A 23,949-nucleotide genomic window follows, 5' to 3' on the forward strand; every position below is an offset into this window, starting at 1 on the left:
TATTCATTGTGCTTTCTTTATTTTCATGATCATTTACATTGAGAGATTCTCACTGAAGGCATCCATTCTATGTGTTATGTACTTTACAAAAAGTGGAGACCTGACCTCCACAGTCACCGGACCTGAACCCAGTCGAGATGGTTTGTGGTGAGTTGGACCACAGAGTGAAGGTAAAGGGGCCAACAAGTGCTAAACACCTCTGGGAACTCCTTCAAGACTGTTGGAGAACCATTTCAGGTGACGACCTCTTGAAGCTCATCGAGAGAATGCCAAGAGTGTACAAAGCAGTAATCAGAGAAAAGGGTGGCTATTTTGAAGAAACTAGAATATAAAACATGTTTTCAGTTATTTCACCTTTTTTGTTAAGTACACAACTCCACATGTGTTCATTCATAGCTTTGATGCCTTCAGTGAGAAAATGGTCATAAAAATAAAGGAAACACATTGAATGAGAAGCTGTGTCCAAACTTTTGGCCTCTACTGTACGTTAGAAAACATTTCCAGCAGTTTAGACAAACCAGTAGCTGAAGAGCCACTCCGGGAGAAATGTAGGTTGTGGAAGATATTAATGTTGCTGCAGCCCTTCCCGAAATGAATGTGGGCTAATGCACAGGGGCTGGACGCGGGCGCGCGCACGGGGGCGGGGCCTGCGCGTCACTGCGTCATTCGGCTGATGCGGCGCCGCTTTAAACTTCCACCCACAAACGCGCGAATGGACCGAGCAGCCGCGACTCGAGACCTTTATTGATATCGTGTAATACCACAATTTTCGTGTTAAAAATGACCTGCAGGAGACGGATAGTTGCCGACCGGATACTGTACCGCTGCTCCATGACGATACTTATTCTCACTTGCAGAGCAAAAGGTACGGCTTTCATACAGTATCTTTTTCTTTTTTTTTGCGCTCGAAGGCTTGACATTTTTACGCGTTTGGTTACGTGTTCAGAGTAAGCCTTCAAATAGGCGCGGTACGGGATGCGCTGTGTGAAAAAACCCATAAATATTATTTTTTGCCTTTTTTCTTTTATTAGGTTAGTGTTTGAATTATTAACTATATATATATATATATATGTGTGTGTGTGTGTGTGTGTGTGTGTGAATGAATATATATATATATATATATTCAAATTTGTCCTAGTTTCTTTTTTGGTATATAGGTTATAGAAATGATGTAACAGCCTCCCACTGTACCCAGCCCAGTGCGACAAACCCGAACCCGAGGGACACGTGCTGCTGTCGGACGAGGCCATCCTCCTGAACTCGTACCCCGGCGGCTCGGCGGTCACCCTGGAGTGCGCCAACGGGTACGAGGAGCTGAGCGGCTCCGACACCATCACCTGCACGGACGGCGCCTGGAGCGACGTGGAGCTCGTCTGCAGAAGTACCGTGACCCCTGACCCCTGACCCCCGAGCGGCGAGGGTGCGGGGCGCTCGTATTTACCGGGGGTGTCCTGTTTTACAGAGAAGGACTGCGGGCCGCCCAGAGCGCCGGACCACTTGTCGTTCGTGTATAGCGAGAACGGGACGCTGTTCGGCGCTTACGCCAAAGCGGTGTGTGATCCCGGGTATGAATTATTATTATTATAATTTATTTTTATTATTCCTTCTGTGCCGTGCGCGCATGTAGAAAATTTCACTTGAAACCTGCTGTCGTTGTGGATCAGCTGCATGAAAAAGATCCCTAACTTTTAAACATTTCCATAGAAGCCACATTCGACAGCCGTATGTAATTCTGCACTTAGAATTAGGAGTTTCCAGTAGTTTTCAGTACTGAACACATGATCCGTGTGTCCCAATGCCAGGGCGCCCCACAATCTGCAGTAAAGCAGTAATACTGTACTGTACAACAATTTACCAGACATTTACTGGGTATTAAAAGTCCATGTGTTTTTTGACGATATAGCAGTATTATTCCTGGCTCTTAATTGGAAGGGAAAAGACAGACTTGGCCTTAGATCTGTCCCATCCCGGTCTGAGCATCAGCTGTATTTCCTCAAGACCCTCCAACTGGCAAACGATTTACTGTTTTTGCCTGCTCATTGTGACAATCGAGAACTTTCGTACATCCTTTTTCAATGAAATAATGGCATGGTCACATCTGTAGATAATGTGCCACAATTTGAATGAATTCATTTTCATGAAGGCCGTCATGAAAACCTGTTGGATCAATGAATAGCCAACAGTTGATTTGACTTTGCAAACTTTCTTTCCAGCTATCAGCTGTATGGCGCAACATACTGGCAGTGCCTTGCTCGTGGCTGGATTGGAACAGCCAATTGTTTTGGTAAACTTTTACCATCTTCACTGAGTTTTTTAATCTCTTTTTTTTTTTTTTTTTAAACTATTGTAACAGTTTAAAGTTTCAACTTCTGTGCACATATTACGCACCTTTTCAGCGGTTCAGTGCCGTGGCCCACAAGAAATCAAAAATGGCTGGATCTCAGACAGGGTCACTATGGATCCTGTGGTTTTTGGGAATGTCATTACGTATTCCTGCAACGATGGCTACACTCTGATCGGGAACCGCTCACTTACATGCGAAGCGAACGGTCAATACAGCTCTCTTCCGCCCGAGTGTTCAGGTAAGACGTCATTTACACACACACACACACACACACACATATATACTGTATATGGGAAAAGTATTGTCCGTATTTGCATAAATATCTATATATAATATTCATCATCAGATGCAGTTGCGACAGTTGCTGATGTTACAGTAACAGGTAGTTACACCCCTTTTTGTATTTTTTTGTGTGTGTCTGGTAAACACAGATCAGCCTTAACATTAAAACTACGGGCAGTTGAAATGAATAACAGTCACTGTGGGGAGTCAAATTAGACAACAAGTAGGAAAAAAAGGACAAGTTTAGGGATCTTTATTTCCTTATCCATTATGTTTACTTCTCAAAATATTTTGTGCATCCAACTCTGGATTATTAGTTAAAACATAATATATTGCAGCACAGTGGTGTTCAGTGAATGTATTGATGAACTGCATGATGCAATTATTCACAAATGTATCTTTGTATTTTTCAGCAACTATGACAACAGCTGCCATTCTTTTGGAAAATGAAGGTAGTTATAATCCTCTTTGTGAATTTGCTTTTGTGGTTACATCTCATTACAATAACATAGTGGGCAGTGGTGACTTGTATCTGAAAGGTTGTGGGTTCAAATCCTGACCCACCAAGGTGCCGTTGATGTACCATTGAGCAAGGCAGCGTCCCCAGACACTGCTCCCTGGACGCCTGCCCACTGCTCACCAAGGGTGATGGTTAAATGCAGAGAGAAACACAATCACAAAAAATAATCACTTTCACAGTGTCAAAGAGGTTAAAGTAGACAGTACGTGAATGGAAAGGTCATGAATTTGATTTCATTTCTGTTGCTGCTGACCTCTGCGCTATGTTCTGTTGGGAAACCTTGGGACCTGCATTTATGTAAATTTGTGTCACGGCTGTGGTCCGGGGGCACGCTTGCAGTCCTGACAGGCCGTGCACATGGTGAAAGAGGAGAGGCTTGGGTTACCGTGGCATAGCTATATGGGCAGGCTGTATGGATTGTCGAGCTGCGTGGGTCAATCATCGGCGGTTGGTTCGTCAGAAATGTTCGGGGAGTAGCAAGAGGTCGGAGTTCGAGGAGTTCAAGTTATTGACTCGCATTTCTCCTGATCTCAATCGGATCAAGCATCTGTGCTGGAAAAACAAATTTGGTCCATGGAGGCCCCACCTAACAGCTCATGTCTGGCCCGCCTTCAGTACTTCAAAGGGTTGGGTTTTATCCGCCCAAGCGGGATGTGCACAATATGCAGTTGTTATTTTCATTGCATTACATTTGCATTACATCTGCTGGACCATGTCCTCTGCAAACGAATGAGAATGAGCCTCAAACAAGGCAGATGGAGCGCTTCATCAATGTTTAAATCTTCCCACTCTCCTGTGCATTTGTGAACACCTTCAATATCCTGGAAAGTGAGGCCACATAGCAGCATAAAGCAGTCATTTTGTATCGGCCCTTAATAAGTAAAGCTGTCGTGCATGGGGTTGGATTAGTTTACTCTACATACGTATATTAGTACGTAAATACATATATGTATTTAAATCTTGTCACGTCTTCTTATGTGTGGTGACTCCTCGCTGGGTGTTTGATTGACAAGTGTTGATTTTTGCTCGGACGTAGTGACTGTACGTGAAAAAAACGAGAGCAACACTGTGACAACATTGAGACCGTTGGCAACCGTTGCATCCTCGACAAAAGGTAGACTTGCCCCCATGCTGATCTCAGCCTTCCAACTAAATACACTGCCGGCATGATCAGGGGCACTGCACATTACCCTAACAAGACATTCTGCATGTTTGCTCGTACTTTTTAGCTCTACCATAGCTCTCTTTTTACATTGCATGGTTAAATACAGGCCTAACTGCACCGTTCTTTTTAATAAAAATATAAAATATATATATCGCTATTTGAATATGCATGAGTGTATGGTTCCAGCCTTGAGTTTGACTGGTGTTAACCTTTTTCATCCATGCATTTCTTTGCGTTAACAGTTGAAGAACTTAGTGAGTATTCCGCTGACGAGGCAGAGATAAATGTCAGACAACATGAAAGTGAGTGGCTTGTCTACAGTCGACATTTACATTACATGGGTTGGTGGTTGCTTTGGACACTGAAAGCCTAGAGTTCTTGCTTTTCAGAGCATTGGGTGACCGTGGGTATCGCTATATTTGGGACAGTAACAGGTAAGTCGTGTGTCCTAATTTTATTTATAGGGCATCTCAAGCCCTTGCTTGAATGTCACAGCTACTGGCTTATATACTCCATTTCTCACTGCACTGCAGCACAAGCAGCCCTGTTATTATATTTAAAGAAAAAAAGCCTCTTACTACATTTGAGAGATTGAAGATAGATTTCCACCTTTGAAAATGTAATTCCCATGAGTTTGTGTAGAAAGATAAGCATTTTCGCCTAAACATCCTCAATAGATTTGTCACAAATTAAAAGTGGAAGGAAGCAGCTAATCAGGGGACTCGGTTCTGTGTTGTTAGTCTAGTGGTTGTTATGTCTCCCCAGTTTTGACAAACTGTTCGCAAACTGTTCCTGGTCTGTCTTCTTCACAGTTGCACTTGTCATTGGCTTTTGGTTATATAAGCGCAACAAGAGAACCGGGTGGGTGCATCCAACATTCTTTTTCTTCTGTGTGCCTGCTCTTCTGTGCGGTTTCCTATCTGCATGTAAAGCTAGCCTTGCCTTGCTGGAATTCGGCGGACCCGAGTCCAGGGTGTGGGCTCTGCCTGGAAAATTCTGCAGGTGGTTCCTGGCTGGTCCCTGTATCTTCTCAACACTTCCAGCGTCATCAGACAAAAAAAAGGGGGGGAAAGTGCAGACTTCTGTGGAAAGATATTAAATCCGACATAGTTTCCTGTTATTTTTACTCACTGAGTGAAGTCAGGAAATCCATTTTTTTGGAGAGCACTGCCGTAGGGGCATGTGCCATATTTTTGTCTGGGAATAACATCTTCCCAGGGTATTTTATCTGTTGCTGCCCCCTCAACATCGTAATCCATTTCAGCTGAAGTGGTGGACAGGAACTTTGCAGGAACTTTTAATCATGCATATATATAAAAAAATATACAAATCATTGGGCTTTGGGCTGGTTAACACTGTCATCCAAGCATGAGAAGCACTTTTCTTAATTAAGTTTCTCGATTTGACTAACCGCATGCTGTTACTGAGCAGTCAGTTCTCACTGTAGAAGCTTGTTTGTGAGCATGTTGGAGATTTAATGTCACTTCCATGCTGGGATGACATCATCTCAGCAAAATGAACGGATTGTAACGTTGGTGTCTCCTCATTTAAAAATGCTGCGTAGCTCGTACAAGACGGGAGAAGACCAGAGTCCAAAGGAAGAATTATTCCAATATCACAGTCTCTAAACCAAATGCCTGGTCAAGGTATATGTTTGAATATTTAGAGGGCTTTTCTAATATGTGTGTGTGTGTGTGTGTGTGTGCGTGTGTATGTGTGTGAGAACATTTAATTGCTTACAAATAATTGCTTGCATTGTTTGCATATTTAATATTTACTAAAACTTTTACTTGACCCTCTTGCTCCTTTCTCGGCCAGCAGGTACAGGAATCGGACTGTCCCCATCAGTTAGGTCACATCTAACTGGTGTCACCGCCAAGGAGGCTGAGGGTTCAGCTTCCGATCCAAACCGGTCCTTTCCAGTGGCCGACTGGTTGCACTGCGCTACAGTAGCGTTTCAAATGAAAAACAACCCCAACCTGGAAGTCCCCGTCTCCAATCCATATTTCCTTTTCCACCAGTGGCCTGGGTTATCAGCCACTGTCCATTGCAGCTCATCGGGAAGGACACTCTGGGCTGCATAATTTGTTTTTTCTTGTGCTTTGGCTGACTTGTTTCTTTGATTGTTTTCATGTTAACGTTAGTGAAACGTAAGAAAGAAGAGGCTGACCAATCAGCACACAGCAGGTCCTTTTAATTGAAGCGCCAATCCAGTCCGAGCTCAAAGTGTCCTCCCTGACATTCCAGAGTATCTTGTAGGATCTACACATGAAGAGAAATGATCTCCTTGCTGACCAAAATGCACCTTTTACACAAACATTGTAAATATTGTACAGGAATTTTTTTTACGTATTTGTATTCTGTATTTATATTAATTTGGTGTTACTGTGTTTATATGTGTATACGTAGGCATATGAAGGAATATACAGAACTGGCACTGCACTGACATTTGAGTGGCATCCCATGGGGAAAATAGAAGAATTTCCAAATACCTCACATTAAAATGCATCAAAGCAAATTTGTCTATTTACAGGTACACAAATAATGTGTAAGGTTAAATGAGTTAATAAGCAATGTTAATAGTTGTATATTATATGTTTAAATAAATAATTGTATTTATGTATGTAGGAAAGACACCGTATTCAGAATAGAAGTGTAAAACCCGAGTCTGAGCTGTGTGTTGTAAACTTGCAAAGAGTCTAACTAAGTTAGCCCACAGCACCTCCGTTCTCAAAGTGTCTATTCAGAGATAAGTGTCCATGAGTAGAAAAGCACCATTATCTCAGCCGGCCTTAAAGCCGAGGACGGCTCGTCTTTCTTCCACCCACCCCTCCTTGCAGTTGGCACTGCAACTTTATTTTCACGAAACACTTCGAAATAGGTTGGCCTCTTGTGGTATTTATGCTTAAGCTTTTTATTTATTAAAAAATAAATACATTTTGACGACATGTTCTGCATGATTTGTTGCTTGTGGGCACATGTGGGTGTGGGCGCACAGAGTTTATCTTGCCGGGAGACGCTGGACTTGTGTTCTGCTGATAAGAAGTGGAGAAAAAAGAATTTTATTTGCAAGAAAAGTATCAGGGAACCTATTGGGGGTCCTTGTAAGGTCACGGTCGAAAAAGTGAAACCCTGTAACCAAATGTCATTAAAGATTAATGACATCAGGGCAGAAGGTCCTTGAAAGTGCTTCCTTTGTATGCTACATTTTTTTCCGTCTTTCCTGGACATGGGCAGACAATGGGGATGGTTTATGGTGCCTTTCAGGGTGGAAAAAAAAATGTGCCCAACACGCCTACGCAGACTAGACGCTGCCTTTTAATCCTTTTTATCTTCCTGCTTCTCTTGTGGCATAGTAGGGTTCCCCAGCCATGCATTACAGGCAGATATAATGAATGTGTGGTCACTATATTTGCTGTTGGCGGGGCCCGTTCTCTCGCAACCTGCTTGTTCGTGAACGCCGATGACTAAACGTTTCGTGCTAGTGGGTTGTTCAGCGATCCAAAGTACTGCACACTCACAGATACATAGCCTTGGTAACTTGGGTGTGTCTGTACCAGTGGTTCTCAAACCGTGGTTGACATTACAGGGTGAGGACACACATGATTCATTTTATTCCACTGAGGTTTACTGTCATTCTGCAATATACAGGGGTGAGGAACTACAGTTCGTAGTATATGTACGGTACATTAAGCAGCAATGTTGCTTTTGTTTTACAAAGGACATAATTGGTGGAGAAAGTAGAATATTTAACGGTGCCGTTCTTGTGCAGTGACAAAAACTGGTGTCTCCAAAGGCAAAAACCAATGATGTTTTGTTAACAATTTATCACAGTTGTGGAACATTAACAATTGTCAGTTGCTGCCCAGTTGCTGAGTAGTGTTAAGCGGTTCCCATGCTGTTTTTCCTGAATGGGGTGAAGCAGATCACGGATCCAACAAAGAGACAAGTCATGTGTCCACGATCCCGCAGGCCATGGGTGAATGAACCATGAATGAATCATGGGTGGTACTCTGACTCCACTGGAATCCCCTCTTTTCCTGAAGAAAACTAATTCCACCACAAAATGGACTTTAATACATTCATCACAAATTACACTCCATCATCCATACTTCAGGTCTGGGCAGGAGACCTCGCCACAGCAGAGGAAAATGTGGAACACACATCCTTACATGTTACTTTTTTGTGGATTAAAGGATGATGACATTGTTTGCAACCTTTAAATAAAAAAAATCACATACACACAGAGATTACTTGCTAAACAGTCTACGTTAGTGGTTAGAGCAACATGTAATTGTTTAGAAATTTTACAATTTTTCTCTATGTTGTTACCCAGAGGTGAGCTATTGCAAATGCATTTCAACGGCAGCTGAAAGAGTAGTGAGAGATGTTTCACGTGATAGCCGAATCTGCATCCAGAAGCTTCTCTCAAGTTTGAAGCTGCCACGATAAACTGAACTTTGTTATTTTTCCTGGTGTGTGTTGGGTTATTAGAACCCTGGAATGTTAGTGTCTGAATGTGGACATGTCACCTAAAGACTCTGGTGCCACCTGGTGGTACAAAGGAGGTGGTGCATTGCTCTGGGCATGGACAAAACATTTTATAGCAAAACTCCCGAAAATGTACGTTCGTTCTGACAAATGCGCAACCGTCTTGCGTGGAATATATGAATATAAACAGTGACTCTAAAAAGCTGAATGTTCTGGAAAATTATTCCGGTTAGACAGCGTCATCTAGTGGTCAGTTTGTACAGTTACCAGTCATTAGTCTGGTTCTGTACAATATTAACAGTAATGTTTTTTCAAATGTTATTCCTTATTCCTTCACATGTGTTCACATTATAATCACATTATTAGTCAGTACGGATTACACATCAACATAGATGGGATGGAGACGCTTCTTCAGCCCGAGAAGCTTCATCTGACGTTGGTAAGATGGTGCTGTGTGCCGACTTTCCTCCTACATTGTAACCGATTTCAAATGGTGCTAGACAGGTGAGGAGACTCTTAACACCAGAAGAAACCGGTCAGCCTTGGTGAGAGGCATTATGGGCAGACAATCCTTTGCAATGACACAGCAGAAAGGCCCATGAAGTGCATCAGGCAGCATCGGGACGCTCTCACAGCCCAAAGAACACTGATTTCAAATGGTGCTAGATGTATCATCAGCATCACTCTAAGTCACCATCTGAAACCAGCTTCCATAGTGCAGTGTAGGAAGCCTACAGGAACAACCGCAGCAGCAGGTCTGTCGATGCTCAGTTCTTCAGTATTGAGGGGTGGGTTAAATTGGAACATTTTGGACCAGTGCAGAGTTTCAATGCCTGATTCAATGGGGTTCTTGGTAGTAGCCGAGTGGGTAACACACACGCCTGTGAACCAGAAGACCCGGGTTTGAATCCCACTTACTGCCATCGTGTCCCTGAGCAAGACACTTAACCCTAAGTTGCTCCAGGGAGACTGTCCCTGTAACTACTGATTGTAAGTCGCTCTGGATAAGGGCGTCTGATAAATGCTGTACATGTAAAATGTAATGATCCAGCTCTTCTAATCGCTGTTGTGGTGGGTAAAGGAAAACCTGAATCTGTGCAGAACAGCGGGTCCCCAGGAGCAGGATGGTTCTAACACAGTTCTAAATTTGCTTATTCTTATAAAAGTGAATAGCTGTACATTGCTGTACCACAGCCCTTTATTTCTTCTCACAGATCACTGTTTTCAGCTACAATGCCAAAAAACCAAATCAAACTAAATAAAAAAATAAATAAAAACATTGACGGTTGTGTAATAGCAAATATGATTCAATGACTTTCTGTTGCCCTGATATATTGAGATGGCCAGTCTATTGTGCAATAATTGCTATGCACACTAAGGCTTCTGAAAGCGGGGAAACAGGCTGTAAGCACTTTGTATTGTAGAAATCAGCATCTCAATACCCTTCTAACCTTTCTGCAAAGAGTATATACTTTCCATTAGTCCTGCACCGCCATCAAAAACAAATCTTGTGTGATTCATGATTACTCTGCATTATAGGAAATGAATGAAGTGTGTGTGTGTATCTATCTATATATCTATCTATATACATATATATATATATAATACACACAAACACACACACACACAGGCAAAAAAGTATTTGGCTGCCACCAACTTAAGTTGTCCTACTTAAAACGATGAGAGGTCTAAAACCTTTATCATAGATACCCCTCAACTGCGAGAGCCAGAATGTAAAAGAAAATAACATGGTATGAATTTTATTTGTATGATGGTGCAGAAAAAAAGTATTTAACTGATAGCAAAAGTTCACCTCAATACTTTGTAATGTAATTTTGGTTTGCAATGACAGAGGTCAAACTTTTCCTGTAGGGCTTACCCATGCTGTAGCTGGTATTTTGGCCAATTCTTCCATGAAACATTTCTGAAGAGCTGTGAAGTTTTTGGGTTTTCACTGAGCACAGATCCTCAATTGGACAGAGGTCCTTGGAATGCTTTTTACATAGCCACTCCTTGTAGCCCAGGTGGTGTGTTTAGGATCATTGTCATGCTAAAAGATCCAGCCATGTTTCTTCTTCAATGCTCTCACTGATGGAAGGAGTATTTGCCCAAATACTCATGTTACATGCCCAATCCTTTATTCAGATCAGTCGTCCTGTCCCCTTTGCAGAAGAGCAGCCCCAAGCATAATGTTTCAATCCCAATGCTTCACAGTGGGTATGGGGCTCTTGGGATGCAACTCCGCATTCTTCCCCCTCAAAACCTGAGTTTTATTTGACCATATTACAGTCTCCTTAAAACCCCTCTAGATCATCCAGAGGGTCTCTAGCAAACTTTAGATGGGCCAGGACATGTGCTGGCTTAAGCAGGGGGACCTGTTGCAGGATTTTTATCCATGACAACGTAGTGTGTTACTAATAGTAACCTTTGTTACTGTGGTCCCAGCTCTCTTCAGGTTGTTGTCCAGTTCGCCCTGTGTAATTCTGGGCCGTTTCTACATAATTCCTAAGATCATTTGTACCCCACAAGGTGAGATCTTGCATGGAGCCCCTGTTAAGGGAGACTGTCAGTGATTTGAGTTTCAAATAATTGCTCCAAATTTTGATCTCTTCTCAGATAGATGCTTGCCTGTTGTAGATTGGCTAATCCCAGTCTTATGCAGGTGTACAGTCTTGTCCCTGGTGTCCTTAGAAGAGCTTCTTACAAAAGAAGTAACAGGTCTGTGAGGGCACTAAATACTTATTTTTGTAGGCACTAAATACTCTGCACCATTTTACAAATAAATTCTTTAAAAATCATACAACGTGATTTCCTGGATTTTTTCACATTCTGTCTCTCACAGTTGAAGTATTCCAATGATGAATTACAGACCTCTCTCGTCTTTTTTAGGTGGGACAGCTGCCAAATCATTTTTTACCCCACTGTGTGTGTATGTGTGTGTGTATGTACAAATCCACTCTGTTGCCAGATCAGAAAAAGCTGAACAATCCACACTTTATGTCTAATTTTGTAAGTTTTTTTTTTTTAGAGAAACAAGTAAATCTGGTTGTGTGGGGGTTTTCCCTTTTCAAGGCCACTTTCTACTCAAATTTGACCGAGAGTGAGAGTAATACTTCTTGTGAAGCTCACACTGTCACCTTCGGACCTTAAGCATGCGCTCCTCTTCCACTGCGTCTCAATTGATATCCTATCCGGCAAAAACAACCTTTCATTACTCTGTGTCCTTCTCGGCTCATGTGCCAAATGGAATGTCCTTACAAACAGCACAAACAGTCTTGCCTAATGAACCCTTATTCTGTCTCCGCTTTCCAAAAAAAACTTACCAACTTATTGCATAGCGCTGTCTCGTTTTACCCAGGTCTGTACGATTCTGTTATATTTAATTCAGTGCCATTTGGTTCACGTTATCCCCATTGTCAGAAAAAAATTAAAAATTAGCACTAGCCTTGCTTTTCAACATCCGTGAATCATTCTGAAAGCTTTTCATTGTTCACTCCCCAGGGCTCTGTTTTGGATGGAACAGCATGTAAAATGCTTTCCTCGGTCCTACCTGTCCCCCGCTACCCGAACAGATCATTCCCCGCTGGGTAATCCTTAGAGCACACAAAATGAAGATTTCACTTTTTCCCCCGTTAAATGTAGGATACGAATGCGTCAGAATCCTGTTAGCGATGTCATGACGCGGCAGGAGGCGCAGCTGGACGTCACATATTCAGTTGGCCACGGTGTCTGCAGCAGCCGCTCTCCAACAATAACCCGCAGATAATGACCAGGGGAAATGACGGCCTTGGCGGCCTGCTTCCTCGAAGCAGCGCTGCAGAGTTTCAGTTCCAAATGCGCAGGGATGAAAGTGAAAACCAATTTTAAAAAACACGGAAAGCCTGCTGACGTGCTCTAAATCCAGCCGTCTGCGAATGCTGAATGGAGGGGGAACTTGTGGTAAACTGGGGACTGTGAGCAGCCCGGGTTTGTTTTTTGGGAAAGTAAACCAGGGCACGCGGAGCGCGGCTCGGGCCGAGTTTGTTTACAGGTTTCTAATTCTCTCCCTGGCTCGGCTTTCCAGGCCATCTTTTTGTGTCTTGGTTTGCTGCCCCGTTGCATCTGATCTGTTGGCTGACGTTTATTAAAGACTATTAAAGGCTATTAAAGACGGATTATCTCCCCACGCGAGGCTTTGTAAATAAATATAATGCAACATGAATATTGTCGGTAGAAACCTAAACTTCAAACTGGAATTCATCTCTGGATTTTCTTATTTGTCTTTAGAAATAATAAAACTGCTAATGGCCAACACTTTATGTCAATAAAGCAAAATATTGAGCAACCCAATCATTAAAGAATAATTATTTCAGTTATTTGAAACCTTAGATTTTTTTTTTAGTGTTAGTGAAGTGAATGTCATTGTTAAGCACAGCGCACGATGTCCAATGATCAGTGGGCAGCCATGACAGGCGCCCGGGGAGCAGTGTTTGGGGTACTTTGCTCAGTGGCACCTCAGTGGCACCTTGATGGTAAAATAAACTACATATGATGATTTATTAGTTATAGTTCCCAATCAGGGTAAAACGAGTCCATTGTGGCACACACATTCACATTCAGATAGACAATGAGATTAAGTGCCACTAAAACATCATTTGGTATTGTAATTACTGTCCTAAAAGTATTTTTGAGGATTTTGTTTTGCTGTGTGCCTCATTCTCTCCCATCGTTACTGAATTCCAGAGGGGAAAAAAAAATGATATATATATATATATAATTTTTTTGCAGGCACATCAGTCCAATAACTCACAACATTTCACAAATTGTTTTCAATTAACAGGCCGGAGCAGCTAGACGGAGCCGGATGCTTCCAGCCCCATTACTGCTGTCACCGGCAAGGTTTTTTTTTTTTTCCATTCTGTGGATTGCTGGAATGCCGCAGTGTGGCCTTCGCCTGAACAAACACACCAGCTCTCTGATTCTGGCTGTACTTTTCTTCTCCTAAACCTGTCACATAGGGGAAAGGATTTATAGATAGTTGTGAGGGGATCTGTTGACCTGGACAGAGAATTTAAAAAGGAGGAATGGGAACAATGAGGTGCATTATTATTACAACAGCAGGCAAAAATAAATTTCATAATGCTGAGCCAAAGAACATCCACTTCTCCTGCTCTTTTGCTGGTAATCAACCACATCTGTGGGCTCTAAGCCTGTGACCTACTTAACCTGCCCGCTTCTCATTCCTTACGTGTGCCACCGAGCAGCAGAAAACATTAAATGCAGTATTTTTTATTGAATTTTTGGATTCTGTGGCCTGAAACAGCGTAGCAGATCAATTTCTGACTTCTACATCATTTCCCTACCTGCCGTTCAGCTTCTTCATCCTAGCAGGCCCCATACCGTAACTTCTTCCCATTTCCTTCCATAGAAATACATCTTTTGTTGAATCCTGCCTGATGCTGAAAGGGTTAAATTTATGCTCTGAAGTCAAGTTTATACACGTGAAGAGGTGAAAGTCGTCCATACAGAGACAAACAGGTATAATCAGTAGGTAAACACTGCAGGCCTGGTGCTGAAGTAACCAAATTCTACTGGGCAGCAGGTTCTGCAAAGCTTGACGTCACACAGCTGAGACCTGAGGTTTCGTTGTTGTAGTGAGAATATATTTCATTACCTCTCCTGGTCCACTGGGGTCTAAGCATCGGGGTCGTACGGTCCTGACATCTCCAGAGCTGCAGACGGACACAGACTCAGACACCTGAAACATCTGAAATGATCCTCCTCTGCTGCCACACAGTTACTAGAAAGTCACAACCATTGTTGAGATTATTAAGGGGCATCCAACGGTGGCGTAGGTGCTGTAGTGACCAATTAATCTTAGCGCTCACTTTAGCCGAGCACTGCAATGCCTGCTGCAGTGCCAGGCTGTTGGCAGATCGGCGCGCTGTTGCATCATTCAGAGACCTCTGCGAGCGCGGAGCAGTGATGCAGCAAGGCAAAAACACTACGCGTAGTTCGCTGCGGTTTTAAAGTCCGTTAAAAACTACGCATCCGCTTCTTACTAAGCCGGCGCGGGAGCAAAATGTGAAAACAAAGCCCTGAATTATCACCCTACCGAAAACGTCATCACGTACTAATCTTCTCATAAATTAGGCAACATGCTCAGAGGTCCTGTACACATCACCAGTACGAAAGAATGATATTCTATAAAGAAACTGGGTCTGTAGCTCACGGCAGAGCATGACGCTTCAACTCGACTCCATCTTCAGAGCTGGCATTCATTCATCATCAACTCTTACCTAGAGAAAGTGAAGTGATTGTCACATGTGATACACAGCAGCACAGCACACAGTGCACACAGTGAAATTTGTCCTCTGCATTTAACCCATCACCCTGAGTGAGCAGTGGGCAGCCATGACAGGCACCCGGGGAGCAGTGTGTGGGGACGGTGCTTTGCTCAGCGGCACCTCAGTGGCACCTTGGCAGATCGGGATTCGAACCAGCAACCTTATGATTACGGGGCCGCTTCCTTAACCGCTAGGCCACCACTGCCACAACTGCCCCAACCTGATCGGACGAATTTAAAACAGCACATTAAAGTCAAAACCCAGCTTTGCTGAATATTCATACTCGCTGAATATTCTACTGAAGGCCCTGCACAAAAAGAGAAAACAATGCATTTTAAAACCATGATTTATCTTTTCACTTATTTTAATAAGAATCATTTTTATAACTATTATTAGTAGCATGAAATAACTAACATTATTTTGAAATATCACTAGTAACATTTTGCAAAAAGAAAGTGTCTACCTTTGCAAACAGGAGAATGTAGTAGTTATCTACCCAGTTATCTTAGTGTAGTTATCTTGGGATTTATGGAAAACACGTATTGATCGATTACGGGCATGGAGCATCCCCTGCTCTACATTTTATCCGGATACGGAACCATCAGCACCAATGAACTAGGAAGCCCTTCAGAAGCATGTGCACCACAGATATTTTGAAGTATTCCATTTTTAAAGGAAACAAATGTGCCGATTCAAGAGCCGCTACACGAACGGCGCCACCGCTGAGGCTGACCAAGCGGCCGCCCGGTGATTCAGTGCGACGTATCTGGAGGCCGGCCAGCAGCCTTACACCGTACACTATACAGCAGTGCAGCTCTGGAACGTCCACCGTAGTGCGCAGGCCGCGCTGCTCCGAGGGCCTCGGCATATATCCGGAGACGTGGGACAGCCGCGGGAAGAGCAGTTCGTATTTCCTCGTTCTGTATTTATCGTTTTTTGTGTGTGCACCCGTATCTGTGGGATACAAAGAGTTAACTGCAAGGGAGCTATATTTTCAGATCGTGGCTTCGTCGTCGACTACAGCAAAGGGTTAAAGAAATGCGCGTCATGTAGGTGGGTTTATTTACTGAATCTGTGGGGATGGACTAGTAGCCGATTCTGTGTGTGTGTGTGTGTGTGTGTGTGTGTGTGTGTGTGTGTGTGTCCATCCTGACTTGTTATTTTCGTCCGAGAAGGTGCCTATTTCAGTACGACCCTCTCCGAACGACCTACGTTTTTTACGGTGTCTGCTGCCGGTCAGCGCCATGAAGCCATGAAGCCATGAAGCCAAAGCTCCCCCTGGCTCGGTCAGACCAGGATGCAGACAGGAACGCTGAAAAGCGGAAAGCGGCCTGCCGCGCCTCGCTCGCCGTGTTAGGTGTTGGGTTTTTTTGGAAATTAAAAAAGAAAGTGACGTAACAACTAACCCGACATCTCTTCCTCTGTGTCGCTCTCTGCTCCTCTTTCCCTCCGCATCGCTCCCCCTCTCCCACTTGTTCTATTTTCATCCACGCTGGCTGCGCCGGTCGCCACAATTTAGCCCGTTCTGACATAAACAGAGAGAGTTTGCAGTGACAGACGGACACCCTCGCAGACGGACCGCCCGGCACTGTGTGTGTGTGTGTGTGTGTGTGTGTGTGTGTGTGTGTGCGCACGCGCGCGGCCCGTCTCTCCCCTCGGTGTGACGCAGCACTCAATTCTCCCGTCGCTTGCCTCATGTTTTGGTGGAAACACAATTGCAGTTTCTTGGGCGACTCACACTCGTCCAAGGCTGAGTTTCAGTGAAAGGGCCTCCTCTCCTCCTCCTCCTCCTCCTCTCCTCTTCTCGTCTGTCCCCCCTCCGCTCATACTTTATCAGCCCGGCAGACGTCTCCGTTTCTCTCTGTCCCTGTAGTCCCGGCGGCCGCCTCGCACTTGCTCTCGCTGTTAGATGAGATTGCTTGTGCTTCCACGGTCACCTGACAACCTACTGCATTTAAAGAAACACCGTCCCCCTTTCAACAGCGGAACAACAACTACGGGGTCCACGACAGGAGGGTCCACAGGGTGTCCGCATGCCCCGTCTTTTCATCGTAATGCGATGACAATGTCTGGCAGTGTTCCTATTAAAACAAGCACTAGCGTTCCGGTAACTCAGTGCAGCAAAACCATGTTAATTAATAACGTCAAGCTGCATCTAAAACATTTGTCATATATTAAAGCCAGAATGGTGAATGAATGCAGTTTGATTATTAGTAAAAATAAATGATTTCTACATTCGGATCAAAACTAAACTCATGACCAGACGAGAATGCTGTCTTACGTGCATTCTTCTCAAGATCTGTGTAAAGCGGTATAATGGAGTGGGTGGAAGTGTTAATAACTGTCTAATGATACAATGACGATGAAAAATCATTAAATACCATCTCGGTGAAATGTCAGCTATCCGTAAGGCGCCGCGGCTCGGTTCCGGCTTTTGAGCTCCGAGGGCAGGGCTAATAGAATAACAGCCTGGAAAAGGCCAGGCTTGCCTTAAACCCTGCCCGCATTGTGCTATAATTAGAGAATTTGCTTTAAATGTACCCTAATATAGCAATGTTTTGCTATTCGTAAAGAGACAGCCATCATTTCTTTTTCATCGCTGCAAAGTAGATGACTTAATCGCTCCGTTTTTTCGGCACGCGCGCCTACTGATATGTTTACTTCCAAAAAAACAATCTACAAAGTTATTCATGAGCGTGTCTTCCTTTCATGTGCATGTTCTGTTTAGCTTGAATCACCTAAACTTGGGTCATTCGATGTCACCCATGTGGTCTGAGTTGGGGGGAGCCACGCAGCCGGGTCACGTGACGTAACAAGGGACAGGAAAGATGGGGGACAATGACGGCAGTTTGGGGGTGGAGGGGGGGGGGGGGCAGGTGACAAAAGCGCACAGAGGAGTAATCCTCTTACAGATTAGAGCTCCTAATTTATCCTGGGCCCTGCAGAGAGCACAGTCATGGAGATAATGAAAGTGAAAGCCTTCATCTTTAAAAGCAGCGTCAAGCCATTCACAAATACTTAATCCGCAGATTCAAATTCTAATGCAAGTAATCAAACTTGTAATGACGGCCCTTTGCCGTCAGTTTGCCTCGGCTGTTCTAGCGTTTAACTTCACGTCTCTTTTTGAAGATTTTCTGTTGAATTATTCGCAAGAACCGGTGCCTCACGCCGACTCAGGGAACTGTGGGACAGTTCTGACGCTCCGGACTGATTCGCCACGTTTCGGATTCGTTTAACTCACTAAACTAAAGGAAACTTTCACATCAAGTGGGTCTAAGTGCGAATCTGACATCCATCACTATTGTACTTTTCCACTTAGTTCATTATTTGAGGTTAATAAAATCTGAACAGAACCCTGCGGTTTCAGTGTCATAATTACGGCGATTAGCCAGTTAATTAGAATGATTAAATTCCCCACCGGCGTGCATCTATTCAGCACCGTAGTGGCAGTAAACAGCATTTGATGCAGCAGAGTCAGAAGACGGGCCTGATCGGCCGGCGAGCCCGTTCTTGCGCTGTCTATTTCCGAGCCGAGCTGCTAATGATGTCTGCGCACCCCCCCCCCCCCTCCATCTATTTATACCTCGTCAGCCACCAGCCAGTGGCGGTTAATTTTAGTCATGTCATGTCTCGGTGCTCGCGGTGTTGCGCACGGGGCACCTTTTTTTACATTTTTTTTTATTTTAAACATTTTCCGGCTCTTCTGGAACAGTTTGCTGCCTTTGGTAAATTCAGTCGCTAAAAGTCCTACATGGGCCCAAACGGTGTTGGGGATCTGAGACAAACATGACCCCCTGGATCAATTGGATTATATCACAGAGCTTGTGTTTTGTTCAGCACCATCACAGGTCTATTTTTATGAGGCAGCGAAATGTACTTGTTTACACTTATCGGTTAATTTTAGACCGTTTAGTAATGGAGCGAATCGGAGGAAACTAATTTGTGGTTGTTGGGGGTCTCGTTTTCTTCCCTTTATCTTGGGGGGGGGGACAGGTCACTTACTTAAGGCCACAGAAAATAAAGGTCTGTGTTTTCTTTCTTCTCCAGCGGCTGCTTTGAACCTTCAGTGTCCCTTTCAACAAAAGGGAGCATTCCGAGATGTTTATCACGGAATTCAGCTTTCCCCAGTTTCCTTGAATGCGATCAAGACCGGGACACATTTTGTAGGATCGTGTTTATATGACGGCCGGCCTACGTGTATTGCAATATTGTTTTTGTACTACTGGCGTCTCGAGTTTCATCCACTTCCATGTTCAGACTTATCTGTTTCACGTAAGATGGACATCAGGGATCAGGCCTTGTGAGTGCTGTAGTGGGCACGCCCTGGACTCTGTATCTCAAGTCCAACGTCACTGTTTGCACAGCTGCCCTTGTTTCTTCCAGGATCATTATCAGTGTCTAATGGACACTCATATTTCAGTTCAGAGGAACCCGTAGAGGACATTTTCACCGGAGTCGGCCCATATATATATATATATATATTCTTTTTTTAACCAAATCATCTCCGTGCTCCATGAAAGGTTTCATCGTCTAATTCATTGTCTAATTCTGGGAGCCAATAGTGTGTATGTGCCAATTTTAACTTCTTAAATGGCTTTAAGCAGGGCATATTCTGCATTTTTAGGTCCTGCGAAAAGAAATTCAAACAGAGCACATGTCTGATCGACGGGGGAAAACATCTTGAGTAAAATCAAGATCCATCCGAAGCATGGTTATGCCTGCCGTATCGCCTGGTGTTACTGGGACAACGTCCTCCGGGATGTGCGTTATGCAGCGCTCTGCATTGTTTACTAATGATGTTGACAAAGACCGAGGGTTGAAACGAATATCGGAGCATCCGAAGGGTGTCGGGGAGGACCCCCAGCCTCACCGGCAATTAATATGAAGGTATGAACTGCAACATGTTTCTTGTAATGGAGAAGAATTAAAGCCAGGCCCTTCCGTGTCAGAAAACAGACTGTCGCAACAGCGACGCCACGCGTCCGCGGCGAGAACTGCACCTCAGATTTGTTTACTCTTGCGCCGAGTGCGCAGTAAGCTTTATTTACTGTAAATACCGCCCAAACGGCCGCAAGGCACACATTTACTAAGTGCTTACATTTTAATTAAGCCAGATTTAATGAAGAATGGACCTTTGCGACGTGAATTTCGAACCTGGTGAAACGTCGTTTTAAGCCTTTGTCAAGGTGTGTAGTTTTACATAATTGGCCGGTCGTCTTTGCGATAGTAATAATAATAATAATAATAAAAACACGGTGCCCGTAAAGTGTCCTTACCGAAACTGCGGCATCCACGAGGAAATGATGGTTTAAGCCAATTCGCGCTGCGTAACATCCTCCACTCCTACGCCGGGATTACTTACGTACATCTACCTCTTGCGCAGCATCCTATTCCAGTCGTGCGCCTCGCACGCCATGGCGTCGTAATCTCGGCTGCTTTAAACGGGCCGAGTCGGTGTAGGCGACTTCCCAAAAAAGCCCCGTGGAGTGTTTACGCGGTTGCCAGAGTCTTACGCAGGTAAAAAAAAAAAAAAAAAATCCCTCAGGATTCCGGCGCGTTTGTCGCAATAGCCCTCTGCCTCTCTGACGCAGTTATATATCAGGGCCAGTGCGCATTACCGGGCGCAATTTAACCAGAACGCGTACGCGTCGTATTTAAGGGCCACAGCGTTCGATCTCAAATTCGATTTCGTTACATGACGCGAGTAACCTTTTTTTTTTTTTTCCCTGGCCGTTTACAGTCTTAAACTTAGTTTCGTCTAAACGCTTCAAACTTAAATGCGTTTGACGATGGAGGAGAGTCGTCGAATTAAAGCAACAGGAAGAAAAGGGGGGATAAATAAATACCTGCGTCCGCGCGTCCCATTATTTTCCGGCTCGAAGCGTTCCCGCGTCGCGGCGTTACAGAGTCCCCATCGACGTTTCCACGGCGCGGCGCGACGCGCCGGCCCCGCCCACGACACTCCCCCGCGCCGCGATTGGCCGCGCCGCGCTGCCTTCTCCGCCGCGCGTCACAATCACATGTGGCTGACGCGTGTTTATAAACATTGGATGAGATCACGTGGCGGCGGGACGCGGCTGCCGTAAAGCGCTCGGCGCCGTCGCGCCGCCGCCCCTCCCCGTTTACGTAAACGTTTGCAGTTCTGAAAAAAAGAAACTTCACATATTCTGCGTAAGCGGTTTTAATGAGGCCTTGGCTTACAGCACGGTCTTGACCTGCATCTTGGGTAACACACTCGCCTATGAACCGGAAGACCCAGGTTCAAACCCCAATTACTACCACTGTGTCCCTGAGAAAGACACTTAACCCTGAGTGTCTCCAGGGGGGGACTGTCCCTGTAACTACTGATTGTAAGACGCTCTGGCTAAGGGCGTCTGATAAATGCTGTAAATGTAAATGTATCTCGACTGCGTAATGCGCTATAGATCGGACGAGTGGACGCATTTTATGCTGCTTGCTACGCACAGTATTACATATGCAATATTGTTGTTGTCGTTGTTTAATAAGGAAGGGGATTCTGCTTCGTGTGCTGGGATGGGAGATGTTTAGGATTTAGAGTGTTTCATTTCTGCCAGTGATTGTTGAAACCGTGATCCTGCTTCTTTTTCATTGTGCGTCATTCACATTCAGTGACAGTCCGAGGACAGCAGAGGGCGACATAGCACTGTTAAAAGACACTGTTCCTCCGTTATTATTATTTTTTTTATTATTATTTTATTATTTATATTTTGTGCTCATCTTATGCGTTATGTAAGAGTCTCTTTCTTAGCATTTATTTCTCAGCTTGAGGAAGGTCCCCTCACAGGTCGGGGAAAAAGAAGCGAAGTCATGGCTCATATTATAATATACTCCGTGACTGTACCATTGGGGGTGAGATCGTGGCCTTTTTTTTCCACGTCGACATGCTTTTTACCTTGCAGTCCCTTGCTGTCTTAAAAAAAGAGTGAAAAGAGTAGTAAAGAAAGTAGAAAGTTGTGAGCTTTAGGCTCCTTTGAATGTCCGTAATGCTTTTGGTTACGAAATGATGGTCCATGGCAGCAATAATATTGTACTCTGTGTTGCATTTGAAATGAATACTTGACCTATTTGGTTAAAAACCACAAGGCCATCCTAATGATATAAGCATTTCGCCTAAACATAGATTCTAGGGTAAACGGGGACATTCTCATTCTCTCGTTACAAATCTCATGAGTGAGGAAACTGGACAAAAACAAAACAACGTAGAAAAAGAATCGATGAGAAAGAATCCCATATGTCATGGCTGTGAATGTATGTCATGGAAAATGGTGGGCATGGCGACTTGCTCTGGGAATCAGAGCCAGAAGCTGCAGGGATCGGGACACTTGGGCATATGCATTGCATTCAGTCATATTTTTATTTCAAAGCAATGCGATGACGCCAAAGATAGCGTAGTAGAATGTTGACCTCTCCCCGCTGTTTTAGTTTATTTTTAAAAAAAGAGGCCTTGAATAATGAAATAGTGTTTCCATAGAGTATTTGTACTTTGATGCAGTTGTGCATGTGTATGCTGCTTTGAAAGATTTATGATCGGCATGTCGTGGAGAAATATTTTATCCTGTGAGTCATTGTTATTTTTGTTTAGTCAATTTTTCCTTCAATTTAAACTCAAGTTTGGAGAAGAATCAGTTCCTTTTTCCACTGGCTGTGAGATAATGATGTTCATAATTTCCTTCCCATTTGTGTTGTAAATGTCTTACATATTAAGCAATTGCTTTGTTTTGTCTCAGCATATGCAAATAAATAGTTCCTGAGGACTTTTTACGCGCTGATGCGAAACTGTTTAATTATCACTAATGATAGTTAAGCTGCTGCAGGCTTTGAGTCTGTGTTCCTTTTTTTCTGGCTCTGCCTGTGATTGGCTGGGTTACAGTTTTGGAGGGAAAAGTAAAACCCCCCCCACCCAGCCTGCCTTTGGCTTCCTGCAAAAAACACATGGCCCGCTGCGCCTGTAATCTGGCCCACGTCAACGTGGATGCCGTGTCTAACTGCCCGTCCGGCCCCCTGCCTTACCCCCCGGCCTCCCGCCTGTTACTGAACTCCAACGTGTATTTCATCTGGGCAGCCACGCCTACCCCCTTCCCCCACGCCCTTTACTCCACGGATCAGTACAGTGCAGGCTCCAACGTCCGAGTCTCCCCGCGGCTTTACGCACGACTCTCGACCTTCGACTTTCTCCATCGTATGGATTCACTTAAGCCCCCTATTTACTTGTAGCGGATTTTATGTGCCTCAAAAGGGAGGAGCCAGGAGCGTTTCACCACATTTCCACCGTCCTCTCCTCTCCCCGCCTATCGAGCGCTTCAGAGCAGTCATGGTTCTATACTGAATGTTTTTATGAGAAAAAAATTGTAATACACACCATATGTATATTTTTTTGTGGTATTGATTTAAACCTCATTAATGAATCATATGTCAAATGCTTGGATGTTTCCATGAGATTCCTGTACACCGTGACATCCAATGTAAAGTTAGCCAAACCAGACTGAATTAATTTTATATGTAATATTTTGTTATTTGTGCAAACATAATCAGTCAAGTTGGAGGGCTGTGCAGAGGCCATGTCTGAAAAACAGAGAGGTTTGTTTTTAATTGCATAACGTCAGATGACTTGATGTTTCCAGGGGGTGAAGATCGCTGGACCACATCTCCATTGTTCCTAGTAGGGCACGTCCTGTTTAAAGGAGACAGCTAAACTAAATATAATTAATGGTCGGGCAAAATGTCTGATGACAGTGAGTTAATTGGGCCTGAAGCCATGGATTTCGACCAGCAGTTACTTGAAACTTTTGCTGTGGATTTT

At 44.1% G+C, this 23,949-nt stretch overlaps 1 protein-coding gene and 1 long non-coding RNA gene across 6 annotated transcripts; one reads left to right on the plus strand and one right to left on the minus strand.

Moving 5' to 3' along the window:
- Window positions 1-677: 677 nt before the first annotated feature.
- im:7151449 (zona pellucida sperm-binding protein 3 receptor) lies at window positions 678-7,259 on the plus strand. 5 transcript variants are annotated; one of them, XM_028997863.1, is made up of 13 exons: window positions 678-865; window positions 1,196-1,381; window positions 1,463-1,565; window positions 2,214-2,284; window positions 2,397-2,582; window positions 2,691-2,726; window positions 3,040-3,078; window positions 4,183-4,260; window positions 4,554-4,613; window positions 4,701-4,745; window positions 5,124-5,172; window positions 5,876-5,957; window positions 6,130-7,259. In XM_028997863.1, exons 1-12 carry the CDS (start codon window positions 781-783, stop codon window positions 5,937-5,939), a joined length of 1,002 nt encoding a protein of 333 aa, XP_028853696.1. In that variant the 5' UTR covers window positions 678-780; the 3' UTR covers window positions 5,940-5,957; window positions 6,130-7,259. The 5 variants fall into 5 exon arrangements, with proteins under 5 accessions (XP_028853696.1, XP_028853697.1, XP_028853698.1 ...); XM_028997864.1 differs by having other exon boundaries at window positions 6,133-7,259; XM_028997865.1 differs by lacking the exon at window positions 5,876-5,957.
- Window positions 7,260-7,917: 658 nt separating this feature from the next.
- Window positions 7,918-16,508, minus strand: LOC114800464 (uncharacterized). The gene is made up of 2 exons (XR_003751395.1): window positions 15,349-16,508; window positions 7,918-15,080 (listed from the first exon to the last, which is right to left on the minus strand). It is a non-coding gene; the product is annotated as an uncharacterized LOC114800464 (long non-coding RNA).
- Window positions 16,509-23,949: the final 7,441 nt, after the last annotated feature.

This window comes from Denticeps clupeoides, chromosome 12 (assembly GCF_900700375.1).
Source record: "Denticeps clupeoides chromosome 12, fDenClu1.1, whole genome shotgun sequence".
NCBI lineage: Eukaryota > Metazoa > Chordata > Actinopteri > Clupeiformes > Denticipitidae > Denticeps > Denticeps clupeoides.